Raw genomic sequence first — 22,613 nt, 5'->3', positions numbered from 1 at the left:
AGCCATGCTGTGGCAGCATCCCACATACAAAATAGAGGAAGATTGGCACAGATGTTAGCTCAGGGACAATCTTCCTCACCAAAAAAAATTAAATAAATAAAATAAAATTCAAATAATTAAAAAATTCCAGACATCTACATTTTTACAGAATCAAAAGGGACATTTATATTTGACTTCATTTCTGTTCTTATCACCTAAATGATAATCCAGGTAGCACTAAAATAGTTAATATTCAGGTAACACACAAAAACTTTCTAATAACACTGTTACAAAGAAGTGATTTCTCCCACTCATCTCTAAAAAAACCTAATGATTCAATGTTGGGGAAGAGAATACAAAAGCATACTGGTTATAATTTAAATTGTTTAAAACACAGAATTCCCAGATTACCCCATGTCAGCAACAGCTACTAGATTATCTAGGAAAAGTAGAGATTAATGAAGTAATGTGCACCATTCTTTTATATATTGGAAACAGCAGTCCTACTATTTATGTTGGATTATTTTGAGTGAAATAATCAATGTCTATTAATCTTAGAATCAATTTCTACCCATCTCATTAAGTTCCACCCTATGAAGGTGCTGATTAAAAAAAAATATGCTGCCCTACCTCTCATGTTTTTCAAAGGCTCTTTGATAAAATGTTAGTTTGTCCTTCTCTTTATTATCACATTATATATATCCACCCAAGCTTTTATTAGGCATCCAGTTCCATCTCTTAAAAGAAGGCACCTCTTACTGACCACAGACCTAAATACAGGATTTGTTTCAGTGAGTGTTCCAGGGCATCTTAAACAAAGAAAGAATGAATCACTTTATACCAAGTCTTTGACCCATTCAGCTTCTAGATCACCATGAAAAGTGCCAGCATCTTACCTTCCTTCTAAGTATGAAATCTAAGAGCCATTTGGAACCCACTCACTCTTCTCTCCTTACATCAAGCTGTAACAAAATCTTCTCTCTTCTTATGTCTCAAATTAATCCTTTCTCCTCCTCACATATCTGGGCCTGGCGTTGCACCGACTGTATGTTACTGCTGTAATTTTCTCAAACTTTCAGCTTAAAGCTCCTCTTCCTTCTCATCATTTCCAAACTGCAATACTAAGGAAGCATCAGTTTATCTAATAACTCTCCAAATTCTTCTAACATTTTCTGTAACTCTTTCTTATTAGGTCTGAACTCTTCATTTTTACCTCAATCTTCTGTGCTCCACTGCTTGAGTAGTAAGTTCCCTCTCTAATAAACATCCCACTCTTAGGTTTTCCCCAAACTGCTTCCCATGTCTCACCTCCCTCCCCCAATACACATGTGGTGTCTGGAACTTCCTAATTTTATCCACATCTTTTTACCTATCTTCCTTCACAATTTATCACAAGTTTGAGGGAAGATTCATTTGCCCATTTTCAATCTACCAGGGTAGCACTAGTAAGGATATGAAGAATGTGACAGAGGCAAAGGAATCACAAAGACAGAATCTATGGCTTGGAGAGAGAGGAAGTGAAGATGACTCTGTAGGCAGAAGGGCTGGAACTAGGCAGGGGAGAGGATATATAGCTGAGAAAAGTCTAAAAGGTCCCAGAGATAGGAGAGAATGGGATCAGTTCGACTTTGAAGATTTATCCTCAAAAAAATATATACCTAAAGGACATCCTATATAAATAGGAAGAAAGGATGAGGGGTGCAGTTATAAAGATTTTTGAGAGAAAAAGGAAAGAAGTAGCTAAGTTAGATGTCTTGTTCTCAATAAAAGCACCAAGGCAGTCAGCAGAGAATAGAGGGGTAGAATTAATTTAGAAAGTCATAAACAATCAATATAACAAGTAAGAAGTATGTGTACAGGTTAGCATATGTATCACCCACAGTGTTAGATGAAAAATAATTCACCAGTACATATTCTTTTTTTTTTTTTTAAAGATTTTATTTATTTATTTTTCCCCCAAAGCCCTGGTAGACAGTCGTATGTCGTAGTTGCACATCCATTCTGGTTGCTGTATGTGGGACGCGGCCCCAGCATGGCCGGAGAAGCGGTGCGTCGGTGCTCGCCCGGGATCCGAACCCGGGCCGCCAGCAGCGGAGCGCGCGCGCTCAACCGCTAAGCCACGGGGCCGGCCCCCCAGTACATATTCTAATGCAGAATCATTATATTTACCTAAACACAACCTAAATTAAATTTTTAAGGTGCTCCTTGAGAGCAGGCACCATATCACATGCTCACCTATTTCTTCCCACAACATATACTACATTATGGGTATGAAAAATGAGAGAGGGCAATGATTTCTTTGCAAGATTTTTTTAAAAGGTCAGTGAACTGCTAATATAAATAAATCCTTATCATATATGAGTAAACACATTCAGCTTGCATACAGAGTGATTTTAAAAATTAACCCTGAAAGATGGCTGATACTCAAAAACACTCTGCCACCTGATGCCTTCTCTCTTTTCTCTCTTTCATTTTGACTAAAAGAAAACTTAAAGCCAGTCCAAAGAAGGTACATGAGTATATTACACTCTTTTAGAATTCTGTGCCTTCAGGCACAATGAATTTCCTCATCTGTAAAACAGGGGTCAACAGAAGACGCTTAGAACAGTGCCTGGCACAGAGTAGGTATTCAATAAATGCTAACCAGCTATTAGTTGTGAATGCTGTTTTCACTGTTTGGAATACCACCAAGTAATGTTAAGGCCCAAAGAGTCTAATTTAATAAAAACACCTTGGATACTGATGTTGGTTCAAAATTCCAGTAGTTATTGTGAAACTTAGCAGCAGTTTCACAATAAAAAGTCCCTAGATGGAGTCTGGAGTCACACACTTACACAGCAACTTGTAACCTAAAAGCTACAGCAAACTGTATCAAAGCGTCAGTCGTTTTCTCCACCCGACCCTGAGCAACAAAAACACTCTCTTCCTTAAATCTATTTTCAGCCCTAGATACTCCTGTCTACTACCTCCTCTCCCACACCTCTCATCCATCCATACCTCTACAGCTTTCCTTGAAGTTTCCTCACAGGCCTTTGCACCACTACCACGTGTACCAGTGGTTATTACAGTGACACCTGTAACATCTCTTTTTCCTTTCAAATGTTTGCTTCTGTGGAGAAATCTTGAAACTTCTAAAAGCCCAGGATTATAACTAGAGCACAGCCCCTTTTCTGGAGGTCTGCCCAGCTAAGTCCCAATATGGCACTATTTTTGGATAACCCTCTAGCCAATGCTAGACCAAGACACTCTCTTGGTCTCTCTACAGGCCCCCATTATCAGATATATGGGAACACAGGACTAGAATAGGCACAGACAGCCTCTGTCTCAAAGAAAGTTAAAAGCCTGGTCAGCAAATAAATTTGATTTTTCTTTCTAACTTCATTTACAAAGACTTTTTTAGTTAATGATACCATGTAGTAATAAACTCTATGGAAGAGTAGATTTCAGTCCAAGCTCTGCCATGACCAACTGTGTGATGATCCTGGGCAAGTCACCTAATTTCACAATGCCTGTCTCCTTATATATAAAATGTGAAGGGCTTTGGCCTACATGCCCTCGATTGTTGCACTCTAATATTCTATGATTATAATTATAATGCTAAAAGCAGACTGAATCTCTAATTCTGACACACCGAAGCTTCAAATCAAACCATGGATCCATATCTTCCTATTACCTAACCATTCAAAATAGCTTCCACAATACAGTCAGCAGCATGTTCTCCAACATGCACTCCTGATCAAGAAGGGACAAAGAGTAGAAAGAATGAAAGAGCACAGCAACAGGAAGGAAGGAAGAGTTGTCTGGCAACCAACCTCCTATATTCATGCTCAAGGGTATTCTATAATTACATACTCTCAAACTGACAGAACACTCGAGTTAAGATTGCTATTCTTTTAAAAAAAAAATGTGAATACCTATAACTAAAGATCACAGGAGCACAGTCCATGCTACTTCCAATAATAAGATTATCTATTGCTCCCACTGATTCCTTTTTATTGACAGGCATAAGCAGTTTACAGAATAAAAATTCAGATTAAGGTTAAAAATGACATTTCATTCAAAATGCTTTTCAAGGTATCGTATTTAATACAAAAACCAGTTGCTTCCTAATTCAGTAAAAGAAAAGGCTAGCAGAATTACAGATGGGAAAAATGTCATGGAGCAAATAAAAATTGTTATTCATTCTTTTTTTTAACAAACATGTCTCGTATGTGCCTGGAACTGCTGGACACTGAGACTTCAAATACAAATAAATTTAGGAATTTATGGTCTCATAGGAGAAGTGAGATCTACTTTTCTTGTGAAATAGCAAGTTTCCATAGCCTAAAATATCAGAACAATTTCTTCATTCAGCCCCCTGTCCCTGTAAACATGCCAAGCCTCTGCATATGAACATCCTTGAAAACCCTGTTCAGCTTAAACTTCAACTGTTGCTGAAGCCTTCCCCATTTCCTTTTAACAGAGTTGTTACTCCCACGCTGATGGCTGGCATAGATTACTTCCTTTCAGCATCAGTCCCAGAGGTTAATTTGCAAAATTAAGTCCCAAATTGTCCTTCCCAGCTACCTCATCTCATTTTTCTAGCCAGCTCTACCTACTCTAAAAATTATTTGACTACCTTTCCAGCTCCTAATCTCCTTGCTTTTCATAAGCTGCTAATTGGTTTTCTTGATTTTGATTAAAAGGTAATGAAACTCTTTTGACACGACCTGAAAACTCTTCCAGGCCTGTGTACTTCTCCCTCAAGGGCACCCTGACCAGGCTCAACCTGACCCTACAGGTCAGTGTCAAACACCATAACACTAATACTTGGTCAGATTATTGTAATTTTTTTTTTTTCCCCCTGAGGAAGAATTAGCCCTGAGCCAACATCCATGCCAATCCTCCTCTTTTCGCTGAGGAAGACTGGCCCTGAGCTAACATCTACTGCCAATCCTCCTCCTTTTTTTCCCTTTTTCTCCCCAAGGCCCCAGTAGACAGTTGTACGTCATAGTTGCACATTCTTCTAGTTGCTGTATGTGGGACGCCACCTCAGCACGGCCGGACAAGCGGTGCATTGGTGTGCGCCCGGAATCCGAACCCGGGCCGCCAGTAGCGGAGCATGCGCACCCAACCGCCAATAGGGGCTGGCCCCTATTGTAAGTATTTGGGTTTGTGCCTGTTTAGGACTCTACTAGTCCTAAACTCAAAAGCACACTCCTCGAAAGCACAAAATAGTGCCTTCTTTTTGCGTCTGTACACCCCCACCCCTCAATTTAGAGCACAACCTAGGATGGAGTAGGCACATAATAACTGTGAGATGAATAGCTTGAGTGAGATTCAGTAGTTGCCTAACCACATTTTGCAAATGCCAGTTGCAATGGATGGAATTTTCAATGTGGGCAGTTAACAGAAACAGAAGATTTCTACTCCTCTGCTATCTTTACTCAGCCTCACATCCATTCCTGGCAATGTCTTCAACTCTCAACCCACAACTATGCCTGACAATAAACTTGAACTCACTCACAAGCCTCCTATTCTCCCTATTCCCCTCTAAACCTTACTTTCAGCTCCCTTATACCCACCACCCACTTCAGTGAAATAAACTGCTATAAATCTGTCCTTTCCACCCCGTATCCCAACACCTAAAAGAGTGCATGAAACACAGTGAGTACTCATTAAAGATTTGTTCAGTGAATGAATGAATGAACAAGTATCTTAACGATAAAAGATAGCAGTGAGTTGTGACTGGGACAGAGATAATGGATCTCTTCTCTGAAAAAGATTTTCCTGAGAAGCAATCATATACCAATCACCAAAAAGGCTTAAAGCACAGATGGTATAAGAAATTTTTGACAAAACTTAATTGATATATTAGAATTTCAGAACACTGGCCTGCCAACAACCTCTTCTAGAGAAATTCCTACACTTCACTTCCTCAGTAGGCAATGGCCTACCTGATCTGGGCCATGCCCCTCTGTGATTGGATAAGGAGTAAATACCTGACACAGGAGTCACCCAGTCACAGGCGCATGAAGGGTCTACACCCTGTGCAACCTAGCTCCAAAAGATGAGTAGAACCAATCAGATTATCTGAAGAATCTGCACAGAGATACAGAAAAAGTCATCCTAGCTGCGAGGTTACAATGTGTGAAAACCTAGTCTACAATTATAGGGCTTCATGCACACCAATGTCATAAAGGAAGGATTCACAGGAAGTTGGTCTGAAGAGAAAAGAGAATAGACAAATGTGCAAAGAGACTCAGAGTGCCATTTGAGAGGAGAAAGAGCACACACAAAAGAAAAGAGAGAAAGTGAGTGAGGAAAGAGAATGAACGTGACCCAGGAGACAAAAAAGAGAGGAAGAGACAAAGGAGAACAAGTGAAGACAAGAAAACAAAAAGAGGCAGAAACGGTGAAGACAAGGAGAAAGAGACAGAAACACAAGAAAGGCAGAGATAACTGCCTGGCCAACGCCAGAGCTGCCTCAGTTCCTGCAGCCTGGTTCTTCAACTCTCCCTGTGTTCCCACTAAACCTCTCTACATTCTAACAATCAGCCCTCGCCCAACTCTCTGAATGAGTTTTCTATTCCTTGTGACCAAAAAAAAAAAAAAAAATCCTGAATGGAACTGGCTTTAAGTTAACTAGAATCAATTACCGTTTTTTTGGCCTCTAAAAAATTTTGTGGGTTTTTTTTTTTTTTTGCTGAGGAAGATTGGCTCTGAGCTAATATCTGTGCCCTTCTTCCTCTATTTTGTATGTGGGATGCCACCATAGCATGGCTTGACAAGCAGTGTGTCAGTCTGCACCCAGGATGTGAACGTGAAAACCCCGGGCGACTGAAGCAGAGCATGTGAACTTAAACACTACGCCACCGGGCTGGCCCCTTAAGTTGTTTTTATTAAATGTTGAATACATAAAAGAGAATATTTATGGCATATGTGTAACAAACATCTGTGTACCTATCACCCAGCATAAAACATTAAATATTATCAGTTATGTTTGAAGCCACCTATGTGTCCCTTTCCAATATCAGTTACTTTTTCACTAAATAGTTCTAGAAGGGAAATATGCAACAAGGGAGGAGGAGATATTTAAAAAACCACTAACAACCAAAATATGTTCTGCTTACATAGTAGTGTATGGTTTGTTCAGTTTCACATCTTCATCAATTACATGGACATGATCCTATCATTTTACAAGCCGTATAAACCATAAAGCCAAAAGCTAATAGCCATTTTAACATTCATAAATCACCTAAGGTAGATGCTGGTTTCATTAAGGTTTAAAAAAAAAAAGAGGCAGCTCACTTAGCCAAGTAGCTCTCCTCAAAATGTTATCACTTGAGAATACGAACAAGGTAACTTGAACGTTGCTAAAGATCATATGTTCTCTTTGGGCAACTGGCCAGTTAAGAAGGAAAAGTCGGGAGACCGGCCCGAAGGCGGAAGCGGTTAAGCGCGCGTGCTCCACTGTGGCGGCCCGGGGTTCGCCGGTTTGGATCCCGGGCACGCATTGACACACTGCTTGGCAAGCCATGCTATGGTGGCATCCCATATAAAGTGGAGGAAGATGGGCATGGACGTTAGCCCATGGCCAGTCTTTCTCGGCAAAAAAGAGGAGGATTGGCATTGGATGTTAGCTCAGGGCTGGTCCTCCTCACAAAAAAAAAAAGAAGGAAAAGTGGGATTTCTTCCTCACTTTCGTGGAATATAAAAAGAATGCTTTAGACAGCAGTCATTTGTGAGCAAAGAGGGGGATTATCCTCTGGCCGCCTCAAATGTTCTAATTATGGCCTCTGGTGAGTAAGTTTCCTTTTACTTCTTTGAAAGCAGGGCAACAAAAAGCCATTTTGGTGCTAACGCTAAATTATATGGTATGTACATACAACATGACTGAAAACTATTTTTGCAAAGGTACATTTCCTACTAGCTCTGCCTCAAAATTTTCTTGTGACATAGAAATGTAAAATATTCATTTTAACCCATACAAATAAGTGTTCATATGTAATGGAGATGTCCTCCAAAGTTACCTGTAACATTAAATCCATTCACCAAAACCCATATATCCCAAAATTCTACATTTAAAAATGTTAGAATCATACCCCCACCTAACTCTCTCAAACAATGATGGCAGCATACAGCACTTTTCTACCTGCCTATTTAATCGAATGTAAACTAATACCACACTTTAAAAATTCAGCAATAGCAAAATATTATAGATTGAGTTGCCAGACCAGAAAAATGCCTACAATTTCAATTTTCTTTACCATATGAATGCTCACCAATGCTGCTAAGTCAAAACCCCCCAAAATTTGGCTTTCATATATGTATTTAGTTCTACTAACCTTTTGTTACAGCATGAATTAGTACTGGAATGGCAAAAAAGGCAAGTAATAAGAGGGAGGAGAATGCAAAGTCTCTAGCCGATTTCCCTCAAGTTATATCTATATTTATCACTACTTACCTATTTATATATACAAAATAAAATACAGCTTAAAATATAGCTACAAAAAATTCAAATCAACACTCTCTAAATCCCCTGCTTACCTTTCCAGCCTTATCTCTACAGTTCTCCTATACCAACCCTTCATTCCAGGCAAATTTAACTATTTGCTCACTTATGTTTCTGAGCCTTTGTACATACTATTCCCTCTGGATGCACTTCTCTCCAGTCTCCGCCTTAAGAGTTTCTATTTACATCTTCAAGGTCCATCTCAAACATCGCTTCCTCTGGGAAGACTTCCCTGATATGTCTCCCTCCTTTTCCTTCCAAAATTGGCTACTCTTTCTGTAACCACATTCTACATATATTACCATTGTTTACTTGCATATCTCCAAAACTTGAAGTGCTTAAGAGTTTTGTCTATTTCTCATTTATATCTCCAGGCTAGGAAAGTACCTGTGCACATATAAGACTAGCAGAGAGAGAAAACTAATCGTAAATAAGTTAATAAATGAGCCTCCTTCTGAACAGTGCAACACTGAAAACCAAAAAGCTCAGTAAAAAGTAGCCTTGACTAAACTGCAATGCAGTGTCCTGGATAGGATTCTGGAACAGAAAAAGAACATCAGTGGAAAAACTGCTGAAATCCAAATAAAGTGTGAAGTTTAGTTAACATTAACGCACCAAGATTAATCTCCTGGTGTTGACAAATGTACCACAGCTATGTAAGACATCAACACTAAGGGAAACCAGGTGAAGAGGATACAGGACCTCTGTGCACTATCTTTGCAACTTTCCTATAAATCTAAAATTATTCCAAAATAAGAAGTTTATGAAAAAAACTTTTAAGTAGTCTAGAAAAAGTTGAAAGAACTACAAATATTAATGAGAACATGAATGTGGATTTTAATTATAACCATAGTAACAAAAATAAAAGAATAAGAAATATATCTCTCTTCTTGGAAGTAGAAGAAAGAAGGAAGGAAGTTATTTTTTAACAAACTGAAATGAACCAACACCTGGGAGGATTTATTAATGCTGCAAAATGGTGAAACAGATTTACATCATTAAACTGAAGTAGTTCAATCTTTATTTTCAGAAACACATAACTCAACATTGAAATAACTTCCACAGAAAGTTTAAGACTGCACTATCATATCACATACGTCAGAACTACATTATCTATGTAAACCATGGTAGTAATTATCTCACTACATCAAACAGAGCCCTGTTTTGACGTTAATGATTCCCACATTCTAACTTTAAGAAATAGAGGGGGAAATGTTCTATTAAAGGTATGTCACTCTAAAACAATACTTCCGTAATTTACAGTAATTTGTAAAATGCAATTTCCAAGGACCTGGGCAAAATCCATTTCCATACAACACTATCCATTTAATAAAAAAAATAAAAACTAGGGATATCAGTACATGACTAAAACAGAAATCCAAATACAGTGTAACATTTCCATAGTAAGTTCTTAGAATTCAATGGAATATTATTTTAATTTTAAAATTCAACCATTACAGGAAGGTTAATTACAAGATGACAAGAATCAAGCTACCTTTTTATTTTAAAGAAGTAGGTAATTTAATTAATTAAATAATTAATTTAAAAAGAAGGTAATTTTAAAGAAGTCTGATATAAATAGTCCCTATAGCACCAGTGTAATAAGTATTAACAGCAGGCCACATAAATAAAAGTAGGAGATACAAGCACAATTTAAATATACAATTAGAGTATGTTTTGATCATGGTGAGACATGCCTGACACTACAGCTAGAAAATTTCATGGACAGCTAGAAAAAACTTAGAATACTGTCTAGTTTTAAGTTAAGCAATAAGAATTTTTTGAGATGTAAAATACTAACCTTCAAAAAACTAAAAGACTTTTGTATGAATATTCAAAACATCGACCCATTTGAGAATTAGAGTCGGTTACAAAAAGAGACCCACAGCAGCAAAATGGTAATGGGTCAATGAGTACAACAACATCTCAGCTAATCCTTAACAATCTCTCTTAAACTTCTAAGTATCTTCCAAATTTAACTTGGAAATCAGAGGAAATTCATGTCTAAAGACTATATCCTCCCGAAACTTCTTTCTAAGATCACTAAGCCATTATTCAGAACAAGTCAAACAAATTTGGTCTTTTTGGTATCCTTCTTTGCTTGGGTCATATCAGATATATTTATGTCTGTTACAGCTTAATTGCAAGACACGGAAAATAAGATACTTCATTTACATAGAGCACTGTATCAAAACCAGAACAATTAAATAGTGATCCTAATACAATGTTATTCAGTTCAAGCAGCTTGAATTACAGAAATGATACAGATGATTGCTAAGCAGGTAACCGGATAGCCTGGATAGATAAAGGCTTAAAGATAACTCTAACTTGCTAAACACTGAAAAAGAATTATACCAAGATGAAGACAGTTAAAAGTGGAGGGGAAATCAAATACTAGAAGAATTTCTTTTCTTTATATTCTCTTGAACATTTACAATCTGGGTATTTTACGAATTTATGTCTTTCAAGTTTTTAACTTCACTTTTTAACTATCTTCCTAAACAGCATTACTATGTCAAACTAATTTCAATCAAACTCAAGAATAGGAGAAATAGAAGCACCAAAAAAGCCCTCTTTATAACTTGCTAAAATATTCCATCCGGTTGATAATATTAACTTCACAGAAAAAGGACCCTGAGATTGGACCTCACTGTACAGAGAAAGGAAAAGAAAGCTCAGAGATTAGGACTAATCACCCAATTTTCAGTCTCTTTGCCCTATATTATTACATGGTATCTCCTATTTCTGACTTGAGTTACCAGTCCAAAGAGACGTATTTTATTAGTGCTAACTGCTGACTAGAAAACAAATTTTAAAACAAACTTCAGTAATCTGAACAAATTTAGTGTCACTGCACTAGACATTTCTTGTGAGATCCATATTTTTATTTTTTCGTCTTTATTCCTAATATTCTAGCTCCTGAGCACTTAAAGCATCTCTTCCTCCCCACTCCCCTCAACAAGCCCCGCTCCTCAATAAAACATAACTAAACTAACTAAACATAAGGAGAAGACCGAGCATGGATAGCTAAAATCTATGAGCAATCTGCTTTGCCAAATGTTTTTTACCTGCTCCCTAATAAAAACCTCTAAGCAAGGTTATTAACAATGAGCAAACCAATTTGTTTTACCTCTTCCCTGAGCTTTGGACAATTTTCTGGTGCTCATAAAAACAGCGGGGGAAAAAACTAGGCAGGAAAAAGCAGGTATGATGAAGCATAGACCTTGAACTGATTATATGCATTAAAAAATTAATTTATGAATTAAAATCGAAGGTAATTAAATTCAGGTGACACTAACTATTCTGAGTTGAATATGTTGCTAATGCGAGTTTAAAATCCTGCATCCTACCACAAGTTGAATTTAATTACATCACATAACCACACAAAATGACAACTTAATATTGAGAATCAGCAAGTATGTTCTTGTGAATTAATGAAAACCTAAAGCAGTAATATGTTTAGTTCCTCAATATTTCCATCTCATTCCATTAAGTTCAACTTATATTTAATAAGTGTCTACTAGGTGGTACGCATTGTCATCTATTAATCATTAACTCTCTAGCTGTGCCTTTTATTTTTTCAAACATTTTTTATTTTTTTGTTTTTGTTTTTTTGTTGTTGTTTTTTTTTGTGAGGAAGATCAGCCCTGAGCTAACATCACATCCATGCCAATCCTCCTCTTTCTGCTGAGGAAGACTGGCCCTGAGCTAACATCCGTGCCCATCTTCCTCCACTTTATGTGGGATGCCGCCACAGCATGGCCTGACAAGTGGTGCGTTGGTGCGCACCGGGATCCGAACCCAGGCTGCCAGCAGCGGAGTGTGCGCACCCAACCGCTACACCAGGGGGCCAGGCCCCTCTAGCCATGCCTTTTTAATAGAGAATTTGACCCATCCAATCCTTGAAAGGGTCAGCCTTATGAAACTCATGATACCCCATCAACCCTGCCATATTCCCACCACAGCTGACTAAATTGTGCTGGGCACCTGACAAGGCTGGACCAATCTGATATTCTTTCCCAGGAACCTGGAATGGGGATCCTGGGAATCTGAGTCAGATGACATGAAGCACTTGAATTACTAGGTCAGGCAGCATGTGCCAGAGGTGAGCCAAAGCTGAAGATTGGAGGGGAGGGGGGACAGGGGCAAAGAAGTCACAAGTGAGCGGTGAAAGCTGATCTGAAGAGGTGACTTACCAACAAAGCAGAGCAAGTGACCATTCTGCTCCAGGAGAAACGGGGAGAGGGCGCCCGTATCACAGTCCATGTACAGCAGGCGACCTGGCTGTATTTCATTTCTTCTCTCTCCTTGGATGTCTGATGCCTATGAAGTTGCCTACTGTGTCCTTTCAATAAACCCCTCCTTGACTGGAACAAGTATGAGTGAGTTTCTATTCCTTACAAGCCAACACCTTAGGATTATATTAGGTCCTGCCACAGATATAAAGCTGAGAAATACCTAGTTCTCTCTGGCCTCAAGGGCCATATAGTTAGGAGCAACTAAGTATACAAATAACCATAATATAAAGCAGACTCTAAAAGGGATAAAAAGTACTATGAGGTTTCAAAGAGAGTAACAAATCATACCCAATTCACAGCATCAAAAAGGTTTCATGGAAGAAAGGGAACTAAATAGTAAATGGTAGTCTGGGATATTTTTAAACTGTATTTACTAAGAAAAATAAAATGTTGGAATCCTAAGTCAGTCAACAATAACAAAAAAAACTAATTTTACAGGTCCAGCAAATCCAAAAATCTGGTAACAACTGAGTCATGGGACTTGGCAACTGACTGCTTAGAAGAATGAGAGCAAGAGAGAAGTTAAAAAAATGAGTACAGTTTTCAGCCTAGATGATTTTGAGAATGATGATGCTGGAAAAGAAAAGTTCCCAACAGGTGGATCTTGGGGAGAGAAGCGAAGAGGTGAGGCAAGTTTTTTCAGATATACTGACTTGAGGTAAATGGCAGCGAGTAGTTCATTAATTCACTGGAGGAATGGAATAAAGAGAAGCCATCTCAAGTACAAGAAAACAGATTCCTCACAAACTCCAAGTAAACAACTGTCCTCTAAAAGAGGAAATAAAAAGACTCTCACAATGTCTAGGATTCTTCTTTTGCATTTTGAACATTCCAATTTTGCCCAACTACTGATTTTCCTGGTCAAAGATGAGGACTTTTTTTTTTGTCCCCCTCAGGAAGATCAGCTCTGAGCTAACAACCATGCCAATCCTCCTCTTTTTGCTGAGGAAGACTGGCCCTGGGCTAACATCCGTGCCCATCTTCCTCTACGTTATATGGGACACCGCGCACCGGGATCCGAGCCCAGGCTGCCAGCAGTGGAGCGCAGGCACTTAACCACTATGCCACAGGGCCAGCCCCATGACTTTAAAGGAATGGAGGTCAGGTAGCATTGTGGAAGAAGAACCTGATGAAAAATATGATTCCTCTCCCCAGAAAAATGCATATAACCACAAATTTTGCTCACAATTTTATAAAGTTCATGGATCTTCTGAAGCCATAAGGGGTAGACACCCCAGGTTTAAAAAAAAAAGCATGCTGTGGAAGAAACCTTCTTGCTAAGGAAGAGACAAGGTTGGGGAAAAAAAGGAAATATCTGCAGAGACCCATCTACTCTCTTCCTTTCCAAGAAACTAGAAGATAAAAGAGCCCAGCACCATGAGGGAGGGACAGAGAGAAGAGTACAGTGCTTCAGGTTTCACCAACCTTCTCTAACAGAGGAACCACTTTTCTCAGAGACAACTGCCCCAAAACTAAGACTGTTTTGTAATGGTGCAAGTACGTTTAATAGGCTAAAAATTATTTTTAAGGAAACATAGTTGCAGCCCTGATTAAAAGGTTGCATACCCAGTCAAATCTAATACGTACTAAGCACCCTACTCGATGGTCATCACTGTACTCACTACACAATTAGCATACTCAGAGAAGACTACAATATCATAACTCCTGAAAAGGACCATATTTTCAGACTGCAGAAGTGATGAATACATTTAAATAAGACAAAGAATAATAAGTGCTTATAAGAAACAAACCAATTTTTGCAAGGTGAAGTTCTATTTTTTGTCAGTTTTTTTTTTTTTTGCCCAGACACAAGATGCATCCTCACAAGAAATTTAACAACTTTCTGTGACTCTTATGCCAAATAAATGGCAAACATTATAAAAACTATCATCCTATGAGGATATAATGTATAGCATATTCATCAAAAGACAGTCTGATTTTTAATAGTAAGCATATTTGGCCAGTAATATGCAACTATTTAAATGTGAATAATCAATTATATAATATAGGGTTTAAGTGAATTAGATGATTCAAATTCTCATCATGCAACTTAATTTTTTGCCATACCACCAGCAAAATCCTAAAGAACAAAGCATTACTCTCATTTTGTATAATAATGTTTTCTCAAGATCTGCTAAGGGGAACTATGAAGAAATGGAAATCTTGATAGCACAGGAGTAGATCATTCAATAACTGACAAAACTAAATGATAATATTTAATTCCTTTTACCACAAAACAGTAATATTTATTCAAATTCCTTGAAGATCTCTGAAAAGGGTACATTAATATTTGAAAAATAATCAAAACATCTCTCTGAAATACCCTTGAAAAAGTAGCTGAAATGATAAGCCTCATAAACATTATCATAATAACAGAAGTCCTCAGTACTGAATACTTATTTGCTAAGCATTTACCTACATTACCTCATTTCATATTATGAAATAAGCATCATCATCCCCACTTTATACATGTGAAAATTAAGATTCATATGGTTAAGCTGCATGCTCTGGGTCCCACAGTAAATTGAAGGTGGGGTGGGAGGTGGGAATTGAATTCAGTTTCATGTGACTCCAAAAGCAGTGCTCTTACCATTGTATCAGTGCTTCCCAACTTTTGTCACATCATGGCACACACTGAAAATGATAATATTTGTAAGGCTTATTGAGGTAAGCTGGTAGGGCTTGATTAAAATAATATTTATTTTCCTTATATTACAGAATTATGACATGAGGGGCTGGCCCAGTGGCGTAGTGGTTAAGTTTGCACGCTCTGCTTCGGCGGCCCGGGGTTCGCAGGTTTGGATCCCAGGTGTGGACCTACGCACCACTCATCAAGCCATACTGTGGCGGCGTCCCACATACAAAATAGAGGAGGATGGGCATGATGTTAGCTCAGGGCCAAGATTCCTCATCAAAAAAAATATACATATATGACATGAAAAATAAAATACAAAGTATTACAAATGATATTAACTACTAATTGGTGTAAACCTTCCAGACGAAATGTTTTCAATTGCCAGATTCAGAAAGTTTACAGAGGGATTCACATAACGTTCAAATATGTTCAAATATCATTTCAACTGTTGTAAAATTTTGAAAAGTTATAAAAACGATTTAAAATTTCAAAACTATAAAAAATTTACAAACAGCACACTTGTATGCCATCTATGCACTGCACTCTGGTTGGGAAGCTTTGCATAATATAGTTTTGTCTTTGTATAGCATATTATGATTAAACACTAATTTGGTATATCAAGATCTTCCCAACAACACATCTAAAGGCAATTCAAATCAAAGATAATCAAAGAATTATAAACTGAAGTCTTCCTTAACTAATTCAGCCAACACTAGTTTCTTAATTTGAATTTCTACAGTATCCAGAATCTGTAACATTCTTTTTTTTTTTTTTTTTGGTGAGGAAGATTGGCCCTGAGCTAATGTCTGTTGCCAATCTTCCTCCTTTTGCTGAGGAAGATTGGCCCTGGGCTAATACCGGTGCCCATCTTCCTCTACTTTATATGGGACGCCACCACAGCATGGCTTGACACGTGGTAGGTTGGTCCACGCCTGGGATCCGAACCTGTGAACCCCAGGCCCCAGAAGCTGTGTGCCCGCACTTAACCACTACGCCACCGGGCTGGCCCCAGAATCTGTAACGTTCATTTTGATTTAATAATAACAATAATAGTTAATATTCATTGAGCTAATACTACGTGCCAGGCTGTGTTCTACTTTATTATCATATTTAATCCTCACAGCAATCCTATGAAAGTACCTTTATTTTCTCCATTTTGAAGATGAGGAAACCGAGGCAGAGAAAAACTGAGTAAATAACTTTCCCAAGGTTATAGCTGATAAATGAGAATTAGAATGTAAAACAGTCTGACTTCAGAACCCATATGGTTAATCATTATGCCATACTACATCCCTGCAAGGAAGAAAATACAGTAAGATTTAATGAACACCTATTACGTGCCAGGAGAGACAAGGGTAAGTAAACAGTTCTCAACTTAGACTAAGTTTGATAGTTTCAGTGATGAAGTAAAAATGACTTACATATACATCAAAAGGGGTATTCTACAGCAAAAAAAAAATTACTTACATACTGTGATGTATGCATTTTGCTTATAGAAAAAGGAAGATAATTTTAATTTCATATGTGCATTATGATATGGTTCAAGCAAGAGCATCTGTCTCTGCAACCTATTTGAAGCTGTTGATTTAACTTGCTCAAGAACATAAAAAAATCTTTCTTAAAACAACGAAATTGATAACAATTAAAAGCAAATGCTTTAGTACTTGGATTTTTACTTACTGCTTTTGAAGTTCCCCAGGTCATCATGTGTTTAATTTTGTTTTTAATTAAATGCACTACTTAAAAAGTCCTGAACAAAGATTTTTCTAGACATTTGGACAAGTTCTGCTTGTATAGGTTCTGCCAGCCAAATCCCGCCATTTGGAAGAAAGCCTCACAGTTTACAACTATATTACAATAGGCTAATGTCCTGAGGGGATCTCTGACAGTCAATGTAAATCAAAACACTCACAAAGGATGAAAACATACCTTCAATTTCATAACCAATCTCAATATAGACAATGCTAATGCCTTGAGTACATATTATGGTTTACATCAAACATCTGAAAGCCCCCAAAGAGCAACATCCAACATTAGCCGGCTCATGCTGGTTGACAGTCAATATTTAAGGAGCATCTACTACGTGCCAGGGACCATGCTCATCCACAAATGATACCTGCTACATAGAGAGTGGCAATCTAGAACTACAATTTAAATTCATGCATTCTGAAAGATCATGTATTCAAACTGGAGCCCAAGCTCCAATACATAACCTTCCCCCTATATCCAAAAAGCTGTTACCAGGGTTTCTGCAATCTACAAACCACCAAACATGTTATCATGAAGAGACTAGCACAGGCACCCCACACATCCTGGAGTACAAGATAAGTCTTGGGTTATGGTGGCACATTCTGTCCTCTGGAGTTTTACACCATGAAAATCTAGCACTTCTCCTAAAGTGACTTCTTTTTCTCAAAAGTCAATTGTTCTAAAAAGTAAAGTTCTATTGCTTGCAGAAACCATTTACTCCTACTTATTCTCCTCTAAAGATCCCTAGAAAATACTCATAGTAAAGAAATGTGGCTTGATTTATTTATTGGTAAGTGGATGCCTAGGTACTTTACATGATTAACTGAGCCTCCAGAAGCCAGTCTCACAAAAATTTTAAAACTAATCATGCTGAGTAAAATGCATCTGACTGTACGTAAAAGCTACTTAAAACAAATGTCAGGTAAAAAAAATAGTAATTCCTAAAGCCAATGTTTTTAGTTTGAAGAGACCAAAAAAGATAAAACAGTTCACCAGAAGTCTGTCACAGCTTTTAAAGTAAATATGTCCAATTCCATAATTTATCCTAAGATAACTCCATTTCCACAGCACATCATCCCTAGCAACTATTCAGCAACTCCCAATATGTAATCTATTGTCCACTACGCCTTTTGCCACAAACCTCAAACAAGCCAGTTCTCAAATTTCCTCAACTCACACCATCTCCTCCTTTATAAAAACAAGGGAAGGCATTACAAAACTTTAAGAGAACAAAAATTACAGAAACAGCTGGAAAAGTACAGACAGCCTCTGCACCCAAGCTCTTTTCCTTTATACATGAGAACGTGTCATTATCTCAACCACACACTTGCATGTTCCTGGAAAATCCAGGGTTCCTCCAGCTCACCCAGAGTTCAAAATGCCCACTCTCTAATAAATGACAGGGTCCTTATGTGACCACTCTGTCTCAGCCCCTCTCTCTATTTACATTAATCATCCAAGCCTCCCAGCTCTATCCTGTCATAAAGTAGCACTACGCTCCAAACTCAAAAGCCATTATACAAGCCCAACACACTACCCCGTCCTGCTTGCTACCAACGCACTCCAACCCCTTGCAAAACCGTCCCTAATATCGGCTTTTCCTTTATGAGCTTTTCCCATATTCCTAACACAGTCTCAACGTCCTACTGCCCCACGCTGCCAAGCTCTCTTCGGTAAACACAATTTCAGCACAGAGTCACACCCTCTCTCCAGCCTAATTCCTACAACCCCAAAACCCCACCTCCTCATGACGCCCTCCGGGGCCTCAGCCACCTACCCAACACCCCGCCCCATGCCCGTCACGCCCTCCAGATCCCTGCGGGGTCCTTTCCGCCAGCCCGGCCTGACCCCGCTCTGGGCTCCCAAGTGCCTAGGCCCTCGCGATGACCCCGCCAGCCCCGCCCCCAGCCCCTCACCGAGTAGCAGGAGCTTCACTTCTTTGGCCGCTTTCTCCCCGTCCTCCCGCAAGTTGCGGTCGATCATCTTGCTCCGCTCCACCGCCGCCTTGTCTTCGGCGCTCAACGTGCAGCCCATGGCGGCGGCGGGAGAGGGGACCGGGCCCGGACTCACTCACACCCCGCAGAAACCGCAGCTCGGCTGGCTAACACAGAGCCTACTACTGGGCGGCGGCCCTCTCCGTCAGCTTTCGGAGCTCCCGGAGGAACCGGATATCCGGTGTTTACGACACTTCCGGAAACGCCCCTCGGCCGTTACTGCTTGAACCTCTCTAGGTGGGGTAGAGGAGGCGCGAGAGGAAGCGGAAGTACGGGGAGAGGGACGGTGAGGTTCAGCCGCAGTGCCGTGGGTAGCCAGGTCATGTCGAGCTCGACCTTAGTCCCCTTTCACCTTTTCGGCTGCTGTATTTGAATAACTGTAGAAAAACCAGGGACTGCCTTCTCCAGTTCATGACCCCCTCCCGAGGTCGTGAGTGGCGAGGTCGTGAGTGGGAGGAATTCCCAAATAATAGCCCACAGCCCGCGCGGGAATTTCTGCTGGGAATTTCTCACTGGCGAGAAAGCCCCTTTGATCTCTAACGTTAGAGACCCGTGGCCCCTGCCCAAGTGTAGGACAGTTCCTCTGCCGGGGCCATTTCAGGCAGATCTCTGGGATGGGAACAAACTCCAAAGCCTGGGCCCCGGCCACGCTTCGCATCTGAGATCTGTAAGACCATGCCTAGGACTTCAGATCCCTTTCTGCCTTCTCTAGCCCACTGCCTCCTGCTCTCAAAATGGACCCTGGTCCTCGGGCCGTTTCATACGAATTTCTGTGGGCTTTAGAGGTGCCTAGCTACTGTGTTGGCAAAGGGCCACTTGAAATCGCTAGCGTACTCGATTATCTGAAAGGGAAGCGTGTAGTTCCTCCATAAAGTTTCCATGCTGCCTTTCTCCGATATAAGGCAGTTTGGGCGCTTACAGATTGTACTGCGTTAGGGTCTTAGGATTCGTACCAAGGTTAGTCAACCCCTGACCCACACCTCAAAACAAACCAGTGCATCCTGTGAATCTCCTAATAAAATTTCCTTTTGTGATAGCCAAAAAGGGAAGTTCTAGTAGAATTTGCCTCTCAGCTGTAGCATCACCTGAAAATTAATAAATCCCCCATAAAAGCCCCAGACTGATAACCTTTTTCACTTATAATCCTGGGTACTACCATGAAGGTGGCCCTAAATTACCTTGACTGCCACATAGCCCCACAAATACTCTCACTATACGTTCTAGGGAGGGTACCTCTTGTAGCCCCCAAAACCTTTCCCTGTGATTAAAAGTTGTTTCCCCAGGCTGGCCCCATGGCGTAGCGGTTAAGTGCGCACGCTCAGCTGCTGGCCGCCCAGGTTTGCATCCCTGGTGTGCACCAATGCACTGCTTGTCAGGCCATGTTGTGGCAGCATCCCATATAAAGTGGAGGAAGATAGGCACAGATGTTAGCCCAGGGCCAGTCTTCCTCAGCAAAAAGAGGAGGATTGGCATGGGTGTTAGCTCAGGGCTGATCTTCCTCACACACACAAAAAAATTATTTCCCTAATAGAATCTAAACCTTAGAATGTAAAGTCGCAACAGAAAGGTGTGTAAGGTGATGATTCATTAATTAGATTTCTTGAGAGCCACCTTAAACAGCCTCATCCACCATAATTTATCAATGCCCTTTCTTCAAAGTTTGAAAAGTCTACTCATTCCCAAACCTGTTAGAATAGAAGGGACTTCTTTCCCATAATCAATACTTGTGGGGGAAAAAGGGCAAGAGGAAAGGGAAGAAAAACCAATATTTATTGAGTTCCTATTTGCCAGGTATGGCTAGATGCTTCCACGTGTCATCTCTTAATCCTCACAACAACCCTGTGAGGTAGGTAATGTTATCCCCATTTTTACAGATGAGGAAATAGGCTCAGAGAAATTAAGCATCTTTCCCAAGTTCACACAGTGAGTAAGTGGATCTGACTCCAAATTCACCCCTTTTCTACCATTCCACTTTAAGATGTTACCTGGGGAGACCTGACAACAGAAGGTTTTCATCTAGGATTGAAAGTTACCCCAGCACCACTAGGGTGCAGCAAAAAGTGATGGAACGGTTGTCTCAACCTGTTGATTCTTCAGTGGATGAGAGAGGTCAAAATTTGTCCAGGAACAGCTTTCACAGCTAAGGATTACATCTTGAACTTTACCAAGCAATCCTGGTAACTAGAAAACTCCTGGAAGGTGGTCATGACAGAAATTGTTGGGAAAGTTCTCAGCATAATAAAAAAGAAATTTTTATTTCCTTCATGATCCACTCAGGGAAAAAGAAAGGGCAAATGAACCAGCGTATGTCAAATTCTGTAATAAACTCCAGTGAGATCACAGTGTCAGGAAATTTCAGCCTGAATTAGAGATATCCTTGCACTTAAAATTTTCTTCTTTGATGTATGTGAAGGAAGGGTTGGAGGGCAAAGTCAAAGGAAAAGGCAAAATAAATTAACAAAATGGCTGCCAGGCAATGTTTAGAGCCCCCACCCCACGAACCGCACCTTTTCTGTTTCCGCTGGACTCACACTGCCACCTGCTGGCAATGCTTAGGCCGTACTAGCTGATCAATGATGTTTGGAAGAAGAGTTCTCCCCCTGTTCAGGAATGAGATTCCTCTCTTATGAGTGTATCTTAAAAGGGAGGAGAGAGTATGTTTTTCAATCACAAGAGACTCTCCTCAGTGTATACTATCCAAGGGATTTCCTCAATGTAATAGGCCTTAGACTAGAGTAAGTCTAGGAGTAGGAAGACAGACACCTGGAAATTTTCCTAGATCTGAAGGGGGAAAGCTATTTGCCCAAGTTTCATTTAATAAATTGTTTTTCTTCAACTAGAGTTTCATTTACAACCCTCATACTTTTCACAATCTGCAGGAAGCCTCCATGTACGTATCTTGCTGCAATGGACTGAACTCTCAGAAGTGAGAACCAAGAGCATATTCTCCAATATATTTCTCAAATACATTCTGTACTGCTTTACCAGATGTAAAAATACAAGGTACCTGATCAAATTAGACTATGAACTCCTTGAAGGCAGTGACTCTACATCCTCTGTGTGAGTGCCAGAGAATATTGGGTATTCAACTATTATGCACTGAATTGAACTGAAGGAGTCAATGTTGATATCAGTATAACTTTTTATAATAAAAATTATTTATTGGCTGTTCAAAGGGAATCTATCCCACTCCCACCAGCACATCTTCCCCTTAGATGCTCGATGAGCCAGGAATTTGTTTAAATACAGACCACACCACCCTCTGGTCCTACCTTAACCCTTTAATGTCACCTGATTCAATTGAGGGAAGTGGGATGGACAGGTAGTCCCAGATGGATGTCCTGTCTAGTTTGCAATTATTCCCCTTCCCTTGAAAATACCACCACCGATACCAACCAACACAGTTCCTACAGTCTCAATCAGTGAACAGCTGAGCCCAACTCCTGTGCCCTGTCTCCAACCCA

At 39.8% G+C, this 22,613-nt stretch overlaps 1 protein-coding gene across 1 annotated transcript in view; it reads right to left on the bottom strand.

Annotated features, from left to right (window-relative positions):
- GNAI3 (G protein subunit alpha i3) overlaps positions 1-19,291 on the bottom strand; it is a 39,129-nt gene extending 19,838 nt beyond the window's left edge. Inside the window, exon 1 of the mRNA XM_058538716.1 lies at positions 19,072-19,291. Within this exon, the coding sequence (XP_058394699.1) occupies positions 19,072-19,189 (118 nt within the window). The 5' untranslated portion in view covers positions 19,190-19,291. The remainder of the gene's footprint in view (positions 1-19,071) is intronic.
- Positions 19,292-22,613: the final 3,322 nt, after the last annotated feature.

Source organism: Diceros bicornis, chromosome 4 (assembly GCF_020826845.1).
Source record: "Diceros bicornis minor isolate mBicDic1 chromosome 4, mDicBic1.mat.cur, whole genome shotgun sequence".
Classification (NCBI taxonomy): domain Eukaryota; kingdom Metazoa; phylum Chordata; class Mammalia; order Perissodactyla; family Rhinocerotidae; genus Diceros; species Diceros bicornis.
Note: the sequence above shows the minus strand (reverse complement) of the source record. Positions and strands in the feature narration are given on the sequence as shown.